This window comes from Nesoenas mayeri, assembly GCF_963082525.1.
Source record: "Nesoenas mayeri genome assembly, chromosome: 2".
NCBI lineage: Eukaryota > Metazoa > Chordata > Aves > Columbiformes > Columbidae > Nesoenas > Nesoenas mayeri.
The window spans coordinates 73,549,758-73,562,241 of NC_137543.1; the positions used below are offsets into that span (position 1 = coordinate 73,549,758).

Genomic DNA, 12,484 nt, shown 5'->3' on the forward strand with positions numbered 1-12,484 from the left:
CACACTAAATTCACAAAGGAAGCAGGGCTATACACAGTGGGAAAAACTGTTTCTGAGGAATGAAACATTCACAAATCAGGCTCTGGTGTTCTAAGGATATAGTGCTGAATTTTTAGACTTGGAGAAAATTATTTGGCTATAGTATACTGCAATATGGAGTATATATAAAAGTGGGAAAAGGCTGAAATAGCTTGGACTTCAGCACAGCAGTACTTCCAGTTGCTTTGCAGTAGTAACCACTTCACTTTTATTTAGAAAGTGAGCTGGTTTAGTTGAAGTCAAAGGATAATAATGAGTGCTCACAATAGGGAAAAAATAAAAGGCCATGGATGTTTGAAGTAATATTTGAATATAATTCTCAGACAATTCGGAGAGGGGTATGTGTCTTTATTCTTAACCTGTTCTTCTGTACCCAGTTATTGAACTGTGATTTTTGCCAGTGTGTTCGGGATATTGATTATTCTCCAAAGAGGACAGCCTTGGAGAATCCTCCAAGATGGAGAAGCAGCTTGGATATGAATTTCAGCTTCTTGCAAGACTGAGATCCTGAAATGAATTTGCTTGTGACTTGTGTTGAGTATAAGCATATATATTTTCTACCCAAATTGTTCATCTCCTTTAATGGGACAAGCTTAATTTCTGTAGTTATTGATCTGTAGGTGTTCTGAAACAGAAGATGGCTGCGTATGAAACCTGGATGTGCTCTATCCATTGTCCAGCAGGAGAGGGTTGCCTTTTGGTTTTGTCTTCTGCAGCAAGCTGTCAAACCTCCTTAAAGGACTGGTCTGCTTCAGTGCTGTGACTTGCTGCTGGAAATTCTCAGCATAGAAGCTGCAGATACAGTTTGGGGACTTGCTTAAGTGTACATACACACACGCACAAACATGCACGTAGACGTCTGAAAGGGCTAATGGAAGTAATACATTTTGTATATGTATACGTACCTGGGTTGGTATGTAGATACACGTATGTACACACACAGAGGACATGTACACCCACCCACCCACACACATGTGCATCCAAACATCTCAAAGAACTAATTGAAACAGTAAAATTTCTGGCTGTTGACTTCTGATTCATGTTGCTAGAATCCTCTTAGTGAAACTGTAATTAGGATTTGTGTTAAGATTTGCGCTAGTTTCAGAGTTCAGAAGCTGATTTGTTCTTTTAATTTAAGCTTTAAAAACCTCAGAGGTTGCATTGTTTTACAGGAATATTTTTGGCAGTTTTATCATTAAAAAGTGTAAAACTTACTTTCTGAAAATTTGCTTTGACAGTTGGATGAACTTACTTGTCTCCTAGCTAAACACCTACATTTACCGTAGACTTCAAAGGGAAGAGTAGCTGCACAACTTCCTGTTAAATTAACAAAGTATTTGTGTGGGAATTGGGTTTATAGGGACTGGAGCTAGAACTCAGTTCCCAGAGCTTGAATAAATCAGAGCAACTCCTTTGAATTTAGAGAAGTTCTGCAGTTCTTGGTGAAAATTTGCTTTTGAATTTCGATATTGGTTTTTTCCATTTATCAACAGCTATAATAAGTAGAGATTTTGAGAGGCCAAAAGTCATATGTATCAGAGTGTCAGCAGACACTGAAAGATAATGAGAATTGATCGTTAGTGTTTCTTGTCTCTGGAAAACTTGCGTAAGGACAACAGTGTCATTAAAATGGCGAAAAAACACTTTTAAATTTAACTGGAATAAAAATACTTTCAGTAAAAACCGGAAATTATTTCCTCAAAACCAAACAAATACACACCCAAAAAACGCATGCCAGGAACTATTCCATTCATAATTCTGGTCCCCATAAAAATTTGCTATGCAGACATTAGAGCACATATTTTTTAAATGGTATGTTTTATGTGAAGTTTCCATCTCCTACTCCAGTATAAATTGGCATATCTACAATGAAAATATATTGAAGATGATCAACACTAGGGGTTTGATAGTTCCTATATGCTGAAAGAATTTATTGCAGCAGAAGTTCTTCTCAGTAGTTTTTCAAAATATTTTCAATTTTGGAAGGTCATATATCGCAAGTATAACAACTGCCAACTTCAATGGACCAAATACATTGGCTGATTGGTTTAAAAGGCTTAGTAAACCTAGAGAAACGAAACTCTTATTGCAATGATGAATTTGTTTAACTCAAGACCTCTGATCCTTTTTGTGGTTATTTATGATTGATGAATGCTTAACACCAGTGGAAATTATGAAAATGTCTTTTTTGCTCTTGTTGGTCTTTGACCTTTTGAACTGGAAGCCTGTTGCCAGACCATTAATGAAGACAGATTTTGATTTTTGGCTTGGTTATTCAACACTATTCGATTGAGCTAATCTCTTTTCACACAGTGCAAAATTGTAAGTGAAAGGAGAAACCAGCCTTTTCTGACCTACAAAAATTTGGCTTTTTCTATCCTCATTCTTTCAAGATTGCTCTCACTACATCTACAAGTGGCCTTTGAAGGCCAAGTGGACATGGCCTCTTCTCAAATGTTCTTTCCTTATTTTCCTTCTGGCTTGATATTTTTCTGTCTTTCTACACTGCAACTGAATTCAATTTTGGAGTCCATGTGAATTTTCCCCTGTAATTCTTTCTTCTTCAGATTTCTTTAAAATGCATTTTTCCATTAGAGTCTGTCATTGACTTTTAGACCTCTTGTGGCAGATTTGAAGATGTTTCTTAGGTTATTTTGTTCCATTTTGCCTCATTTCATGGTCTTGTATTCATTAAATCCCTGCTACAGAAATATTTATTACACATTCACAAATCTTTGTATTATTAATCCCCTTTCTTTTTAGTACTGAATCTTTACCAGTTTGAGTTCTGTTCATGTAATTTTCTCCCGCTGTCTTCATGTCAACAAGTAAGCATTAAATCACCATCTTTCTTGGTTAACATGTGACCAGTCATTAAATGTTCTTGCAGAATATGGTTTCTGTTCTGCACAGTCTGCTTGGTTTATTGTTCCCTCCCCAGGATATGAGCCAGTGCTCTATCATTGCATTTGCTGAAGTCATCTGCTTTTGCTTTGCTCCTCTTCTTTTCCAGACTTGTGTCTTTGAATTTCTGCAAGGACTCTCTGGTCAAATCTGGTGAACTTACTCACTTCGTTTTTCCCCATAATGGCTGTGGTTTTGTTTCGTTCCTCGCTTCTTCCTATGTTCTTTCCTACTTCTTTCTCTGTTTTTGTATCACTCGGACAAATGTCCAAAAGAGACTTGTAATTTCTACGTTTTGTCCCATTTCCTTTTATAATTCACCAAACTCCCTGTCGTGGTTGAGACGGACAAATGACATAGACCAAGTTCTTCCAGGATAAAAGTAGTAGATGCCATTTATTGACACAAGTGCATTTTTATACAGTTTTACCAATTCATGTGTCTCTTCACTATTGGTTACAAGTTACAGCAGTAACATCTCATTGGCTATTTTTGCTATCATCAACGTTACTCTTCTACTCCCTTCTCTCTCACGGATACATCCTTAACATCTCCGGATACTCCTTTACCCCCATCTCTCTCATGGGTAGGCCTTAATATCTTCAAGGCTAATTTCTGTTCCCATGCCCTCCACCAGGGAATCCAAGGACCCACTGTAGTCCCACAACTCCCTGCATGTCTGTCGTTACAAGCCCATCTTCTGTCCCCATTTTATGAGACTTTTCATATCAAATCTTTATATATTTGCTGTTCTGGTGGTGGTTGGTTGGGGTTTTTTTTTGGTCTGGCATAATATGTGACAAAAGTTTTTCTTTGTTATCCATCACACTATCAAGTCATTTAATGCTTATTCAACATATATGCACATAGCTATCAAAAAATTACAAGTAACATGAATAGCCAAGTTTGCTGACTGCCTATTTTTTATTAGCCATTCCCTTCTGGGAATATTTTGAATTTAATCTTTCTCCCCATATTGACTTTGCATATTTGTATTTCTGACAGTTATGAAAAGTCTGTTTTCAAAATATGGTCTTTTGTTGTTTTTTTCTAGACTGATACGTTTTGACAGTGCACTGTGACAAAAAGGCTTGTACTTGTGGAAGATAAGTTTTTAGCTGTTTAACCAGAAAGATGTAAATCAACCCTCAGGGGGTGCATTTTTTGTACAAACTGATTCTGGTATTTTCCCAAAACTATATTTTTTTTTAAAAAAAAAAAAAGGAAACCAGCATTCTAGCAAATGAGACTCAAAGTTGTCCACACACTTCTGAAAGTCAAGATAAATCATTTTACAGTTGTATGAAATGCAAACAAACATTATTCTAAGGATCTGCCAGCATCCCAGATTATCACCCATGGTTCAGCTTAACTTTGGAATTAATTTCAGATTGTATCTGCAGCCTGCACTCCTACCTCCCACCCAAGTGATGGACCCACCCAAGTTTCTATTAAAATACCGAGTAGCATAGAAAATAGCCAATGCAGAAATGTTTTCTATGCTATGTTAATGATGGTTCTGTCTCACGAGGGTTTACATATCCATAATAAAACTAAGGACATTTACACGTTAGTAGTATTCAAACCTCATCTGTCACCCAGAAAGTTAAAACAAACAAAAAAGCCCAAACCAACCAACCAACCAAAACCAAACCACCACCACAAGCACCCTGAAAAACAAACAAACAACAGAAACCCCCAACAATAACAACAAAAACCAACACGTGCTTTGTGTGCTGTCCTTCAGCCTGATGGTATCAGTTGCATAGCACAAAGGCATGAAGCAGGTTGACATGTTCTGGAAGCTTGTGCATATATACCTATGATTTCTCTTGTCATGTGTCTGTCACCTTAGTGTGGCATTTTAAGGGACTGGACATGCATGGATGTTTTAAAAGTCATGGTGATTTTAGTATATCCATGTACAGAAATATCTGTAATACACACATGCTGAAGCTTATGGCTATTTCATGGATGTAATTGGATTTATACCAATGTTGAAATATATTCTAATAATTTTATGTTTCGCAGCTTTTTAGCCATATTTCTGCAAAGTGAGAATCTGCTGGAAAGCAGAATATTAAGTGGAGAATATATCAGTTTGTATAGTTATGAGCTGAAGTTTGGTTTCCTTGAACATATATCTACTTGCTTTGCTGGTCACATTTGTTTAGAAAAAGAAGGTTTAGCAACCTGAGTTTCTTTTATTTGTGGCTAAATAGCTTTAGATTTCAACAAAACAATTTGTCATCCTTCATAGGACACACAGTGTCATAAATTAAACAAATCATGCATTAGAAAGATTTGTAGCAAATCTATTTTCCCTGCATTGAGTTGAGGCTGACTTGTTAGTGCTAACAGCTTTGAATCAAAGGAAATACATTTATCTTCTTTCACAAGTTCCTCAACAAGGTCCACAGGATACGTGCTTGTTGGTTTCTACAATGACTTCAGTGTCCAGGTTGACAGGAGAGGAGACAAATGATTTATGTGAGCCTTCTAAACACTGATTTATACATTTCAGTCTTCTCATTAGCACCAGGCAGCTGCCTGCTCCCAACTCCTGAGTTGTTCAGACAGGGCCCTGCCTGCTTTCCCTCTGTCCCACCATTCAGAAAAGCTGTTGTCTGCCCTGTCCTGTCGAGAGGTTATTTTTGCTCATTCTTTTGGGATTCTACTTTTTTTAAAAAGCAATAGATTTATTTGAAACACACTATGATTTAAACAGAAGAGATGATACAAGCACGCAAATTTAAATCAAGTTAGCTCGTCTTCCCTTTTCTATGTGTATTACTGTGATGGAAAAAAATCATTGCATGCATTTCCCTTGATAGTACAACTGTCTTCTTCATTCTACCAGGGAGACTTCCTCAGGTTGACATGGATGTTGTTGGGTAGCAGTAGCAGACAAAGATTTTGTTAAGCAGTAAGAGTAGTGTGACTTGAGAAGATCTGAAGAGTGAAACACAAAACTGGGAGAAATTATTTAGAGGAAACACACTGAATTTTAAATCACCAGAGGTGACTCAAAAGATTCTATTCTCAAAGCATTGAGGAATTACATCTATTATAAAATCTCAAAGAAGTAGGAATGATTTGACAATCTCTGAGTTGCTTGCATATTGAATATACATTATTGAACTCATCGATCTGTATTCCACTGCTTTATATGTGGCATGGTAGTTTATTTGCTTTTGGAGAACTCAGGTGAAATTTGTGTTGTCAGGCTGAGTGAATACTGAGGGAGGTGGTTGTAGTAGGTGATATCAACATTAGCAGTTAGGCTTGGTTTTACTGCATCAGATTCTTTATATTTTCAAGAATTTACAGACATGTTTGTGTTTAGCTGGACTTCATGTATTCCCAATCCATGTTTTCCAACCTACTAATAATTTGAATGAAAAGTTTATATTCCTAAACATTAAAGTAAAATATTTGTTCCTAAAAAAAAGTAATCAACTTATTTGTGATTTTTGCCATATCCATTCAGGTGCAAAGTGAACAGAAATCACTTGGAGCTGGAAACCAAGGTGGTGCTCCAAGCTGTAGAAACATAGAGATTCTTTACATCACATGGCCTTACCTGAGGGGAGGACAAGAAGTAATCAGATAAACTTATAGGAAGGGAAATTTAAGGTACAAGGAAGAAAATTCTGATGATAAGGATAGTTAAGTAAAAAAATAATGTAATTATGGACAGTGGGGACCTGTGTTATAAGAAAGTTTTAGTAACCTCTGCAGGGACACATCGGTCATGCTGTTTCAGTGCTGGGAGATAAAGCAGATGCCTTTGTGAAGGAGATGACCTCCTTGTACCTGGCACTGCTAGGATTTGTGATCAACAAACTTTGTGCTAAAACGAGAGGAGCATGGTTGGCCGTGATGAGGGGGAACTGGCAGGGGCACAGCAGAGGAGCATTCTCAGGCATTTCTAATTCTGTTTGTGTGAGTTCTGGCTTCCACCAAATGGGGCTTGACCACAAAATGTGGAATTCCTAGCTAGATACTAAAATAGACTCATACAAGCACAAGAACACTGTAGTTTTACAGACTTCAAAGTATAACTCAAAACTTTTACAGTAAAACCTCGAAAGCCTACTCACCAGACATATAAAAATGACGTGGTACTGCCTGTACAGTAACTGTTGCGGAACTTAGGTAACTGCTTCTCTTTTAATATTGTGATGGATGACCAGATCATTTCCTACCAATAGCAAAATGCAATGAGATAATAAAGCAACATAAAGTGCATTAAAAATATGTTTAATTTTTAGTTCAGAGTAGGAAAAGTTTGTGGGGTTTTTTGTTTGTTTTCTTTGTCATATCTGACTGCAAACTGAATGCAAGTACTAGAATCACAAGGAGCTTTGAGGAGTACAAAATACAAACTGCATTTCAGTGTGGCTGGTTAGAAAGGAAAATCTGAAACAGTTTTGTTGTTGTTGTTGGGTTTGTTTGTTGGTTTGTTTTTTGTTTGTTTATTTTTAAACTATCTCTCCAAGTAATATCACGACCGCAGTATTACACGTTGGTTTTGAAACAGGAGCTTGGATTAATTCAGTTCTGGTGTTGTCGCATTTAGTGCTGGTATAAGGAATTTCAGTATCATGTGAAGGAAAGCAGCCTCCAACCTGTCTGGCATTTTAAATGGCCAAGTGTAATCAGTTAAGGTGTCATTCAGCAGATCAATAAAAGTACGCATTAATGGAGTTTAAATGTCCAACAGGCATAAATATTCTTGCTGTCACTGAGTAGATGGATTTGTCTGCCTGCTCTAAATCTCACCTTTCATATTTACCCACAGTACACTTGCAAAAAAAAAAAAAAAATTTCCTTTATTCTTATTTCTGTCTCTGTTTTGGAAAAAAAATAAAAACTCTTTTTGCTTATGCATCTGGTATTTTGGGTGCTTAAAAACAGCTCAATTGATTACTTTTGATTTAAAAACTTCTCAGAAGGAAATTGCATAACAAGACTAGGAGCTCAAATATGTGAGTTTTGGCAAAGAGCTGCGGAAGAAAGGCCTGGCTGGAGCAGCCTCGCAGGAAAGGAACTTGACATTTTGAAAAATTTTTATTGACCGGTGTGGACAGGGAACGGGAAGTCAAATCACTCTCACAGGCAAACGGCAGTCTCTTCCTTGCTGACCTTTAAATGCCACTTAGTGTCACCAGAAAACCAAGGAAATGCTAATAACAGGGCTTTGAGTAAGAGGGTTGTATATGAAGGATACCTTTTGAAAACAAACATAAGCTGACTTCCATTTTTATACGTATCTGTTTTTGTAAAACTGAATGTTCACAGTGGTACAGTTACATTTTAATAGATTAATCTTACATTATTTTATTAATATTAACATTAAAATTTTCAGAAGTATCCCTAAGATATCAGAGCTTCTGTTCATCCTTAAAAAGGGATAGTTTGCGAAAGACGTTTCATAATTGCACTCTAGATTTATGACCTTGAAACGCAGAGCAGTCTTTACTTTAGGCTCTTAATCTAGCTTGTATTGACCTCAGCAGGCTGTGGGCTTTGGGAGTCTTGGAGAAAACTGACTTCTCAATCTCTTTTGTAAAGGGGACTGGAATGCCCAAGTTGCCAGGTTACTCAGAGTATTCACACTTCTGTGTTTTTAACAGCCCCTCTGCCCTTCCAAAAAATCTTTGAAAGCTACATTTCAACTAGAAGGACTAGTAGGAAAGATGTCCTAAAATTAAACTGCTTAACCTGAAAGAAACCATCTTGTATGTTAGAAAAAAAATGAGTTATTTAGATTTTGAAGTTCAATGAGAGGGAAAAAACTACCTGGCAAGTATAACATAAAACAATGGATCCGTGAAATCAGATGGCATCAGATGTAGATATGGAGGTGCTTCAGCTCTTTCTTGTCTCCTTCCGACTTCTACTTCATGGAATTGAATTGGGCTTTAGGCCATGGTTGTGGCTCAGTACACGTTCAAGACCTGTGCTCGACTAGAGCCTAACTTGCCTGCCGACCTATGTTGGATTATCTGTAATTGTGTTGGGTTTGTTTTGTCTTAATTTAGGGAAGGAAAAAAAAAAGGAAACTTTTATGTTGCTAGATTGCGCTACTTAATTATTGTTTGGACTGCTAGCAAAGTTCTTTTAACACTAGTGGTCCGTCAAAGACTATATTTTTACAAGTTGGGAGACATTTGTAAAAGTTCTTTATTTGAGTCATTGCCATTAATTTTCTTTTTCTGATACGATTTTTTTTTCCTTTTTTGCCTTTCTTTTTTCCCCAAAAAACAAAACATACGGATTGTAGGAACTTCTTTTGCTTGGCTTTCCTCTCACTTACACTGCTGTAATTTGAGTAATTCCACTGAAATTGGTCCACTGATAAATTAAAACAACAAGAAATGAGAGGTGGTTTGGGTAAATGACATGTACATATCAGGTCCCTGCAAGTTCGCTTAATTAATGTTGTATGCTCTTAATAGTTGCCTTGCTAACCTGCCTGAAAACCAAACCTCCCAAATCCACTGATTTGGAAAGAAGCTGCACTGAATCTAACACAACATAAAATATAAAAGCTGGGTAAGGTGTTGTATCTGTAGACCTGGTTTACAAAAAAAGACGAATCAGACTGAAAATACTTGTGTCAGTGGTTTGTGTCCAAAGTTGGTTTTGGTTTTGTTTTGTTTGTTTTGGGGGTTTTTGTTTGTTTTTTTGTTTGTTTGTTTGTTTTTCTATTAAAGCTAATGAAAAGGACTGCACACAAGGAGATCTTGAAGGTCTGCCCCCAGTTAGACAGAGCTCAAAGAGTTCAAAGCTGCTGTGAACCCATTTTCCTCATTCTATTCCCCTGGAATAGAGTTTTTATTTTATGGGAAGAGTCTTAACATGAGCATTCTTGAACTGCTCATTCAGTAAATAATAGGCTTGATATAAAAGTTGGACTTGGAAAAGAAAGCATTGATGAATTTCCAAGGTGTTTTTTTTTCCTTTCATTAAAGTCTTTTTATTATAAACTATTTATAGTGTCATGTAAGTATTACGTTTTTTTTCTGTATCTTCTGTTAGAAAATCCAAACTTTAAAAAAAAATAGCTGCTTTAAAATGTTTAGTTGTTCATCATTGTATTCCTTCATAGTGGTCTGAAAAGGATTCTATAGCTCTTCAGCCGCAAGACCTGGAGGTAGAATTGAATAGGAGATTAATTTAAAATCCGATATATCTTGTTTTCTTACTGGTACCCTGTAATTTGTACTTCTGGGAGGGAAGTTTTAGGGGGTTTTTATTGTTCATATATATCTCCTAATCTCTTAACAAAGTTTCTCAACCTTTTTGTCCAGCAGAGAAAATCAAAGAATTAAAACAGTCAAAAAAGCATAACTCTACAGTATGCTTTAAAATTGTTTTGTTTAGTCATTTTATAAGTGTGTGAAAAGAGGAGACAACTTTATATTCCACCCTGTGAATGCTGTCATTTCTTTAGGAGTAAACAAACTGTATTTGGTAGGACCAGGTACATTATGCACAGAGAGTGACTTAAACCTTCAGGTTACAGATGAGATCATTTTATTTTCCACTGCCCAAACTATAGGGCCAGGAATAGAGTATATTTCTTTATGAGATTAGACCTAATATTTTAAATCCCACCTTCCATTTGGAGCTTTTTTCTTTATTTGCTACAAAGGTGAAGAAGCTGTTACTGCTCTTGAGTTCAGAGAACTGTTACACTCCTAACGAAATCCAGATGTCCACTTGAGTCTTGAGGCAGCCATATGTTTGAGGCAAAACATTTTCCAGCACTTTCCAGAGTGGACAGTTTAGGTTCGAAAAACTTTATTTAGAAAATGGTGGGATTTATGATGTCTTTTAATTTCCTGAGCCTATGTATTCTGTGGTCTTGGGCAAAATTCCTACTTGAGAGCTTTATGTCCTCAATGGGTGAGCTCAGAAGTGTTGTAGCATGTTCTGTTGTGATAAGAGCTGCCTTATCAGCCACGGTCATCACCCTGTCCTCCCAGAATAAGTATCCTGCTCCGACTCACGGTGGATTGGTATCAGTGATGGTTTCACAGAAGATGTTTCGTAGCAGAAGCGACTGTCTCATAACTTAATTAAAAAGTAAAATCTTCAATTTACTATAGAAGCTTCTCTTAATTAAAAAGAGCAAAAGATGACTCACAGGTTTTGAGGGAAGAGGTTTTGCAAGATCTTTATTAGCAGATTCAAAAATTAATTATGTTGAATTTTAAGTGTCAAAACTAAATTTAAAATGCACGGTTTCAAGCAATCGTGTTTCCCAGTCTTTCGTATTTGTAGAGTTACTGCTGTATGACAGCATGTATTTCTGTTTGTGTATTAAAACAAAAATGTATTAAAGCCTTGATCTGAAATCATTGAAACTTTTTCCATTGATTTCATTAAGTTTTCAATGAAAACCAAAGTAATTTTTAACATCAAGGAATTACCGAAATAAAACTTTCTGCTTTTCCTTTCATCTGGGCCTGCTGAAATCCAGAGTGGTACCTTTCCGTAGGACTTCTTTTGACCAGGTTAAATGGTTGTTCTCAGTAGACTGTGAATGATTATGCTTGTTTGTGCATGTCAATTGGAAATAGTTTGATGGTTACAGAGCTTCTCTTCAATAATCTGTAGAGAAGACTTAGGTACATCAGACTAATAATGAAATAGACAAGCCTGGGACATGGGCAGCATGTGATTAATGCAGTGTTGTCATTTAAGAGTAGATCTTGCTTTCAGAAATGTGTATTGTGATTTAAATACAGGTGCAAATGGATTTGGATAACAGCAATTATGTGTCTTGTTGAAGCTTATACTTTAAATAGCAAACAGCAATAGCGTTCCCATCAATAGTACTGTTAAACTGCAGCAGGTGCACATCGTGCCTCCTGACTTATTAATATTGCCTGTAAGCTTTGTTCCAGTTGACCTTTAGAAGTTTCCAAAAGTTACAAGTTTGCAATTCACCAAGTTTGGCAGAGGAACATACATGATTATTTATGTCATTGTTTAAATAGTAACCAGATGCGTCTTGTTTTTCTTCGTTCTTTCCCATTGTTTTTAAAAAGTTATGTTAATTCAAGATGTTAATCCTTTTGCAGGGTTTTTCCACAGCACCAAATTCCCCTTCGGTGAATTCTCGTTCTGGTAGCCTGGGTCCATCCCTGTCCCTTGGTAACATCTCAGGAATGACGGCAAATCCAGAAGTGAAAAAGCGCAGAGCGCCTCCTCCACCAGTGGCGACACCTGCGTTGCAGAACATGGAGACGAGTAGTGGACAGGACAAGACAGCAGCGCAGGTAACAGTGATACCACAGAATGGGCTTCTTTGCTTGGTGTGCTGACTGCCGTCAATTCAGTCATCAGAGCTGAAGCCATTAACTACAACTCACCAGAACTATTGATCTTACAAATTAAAATTATCAAAAGTCTTGGAGTTTTGTACATATTTACTGAGATTTATTTGAGACTGCCTCAGGCTTTCTTCTGTGTCAAAAATCTTCCTAAATCAGAAAAGTGTCATGAAGCATTACGCTAAAAGAAG

At 36.8% G+C, this 12,484-nt stretch overlaps 1 protein-coding gene across 1 annotated transcript in view; it reads left to right on the forward strand.

The window, feature by feature from the left end:
• Positions 1–12,484, forward strand: part of COBL (cordon-bleu WH2 repeat protein) — a gene marked incomplete at both ends in the record, with an annotated part of 160,113 nt that overhangs the window by 77,450 nt on the left and 70,179 nt on the right. Inside the window, one exon of the mRNA XM_080364156.1 lies at positions 12,042–12,239. Within this exon, the coding sequence (XP_080220282.1) occupies positions 12,042–12,239 (198 nt within the window). The remainder of the gene's footprint in view (positions 1–12,041; positions 12,240–12,484) is intronic.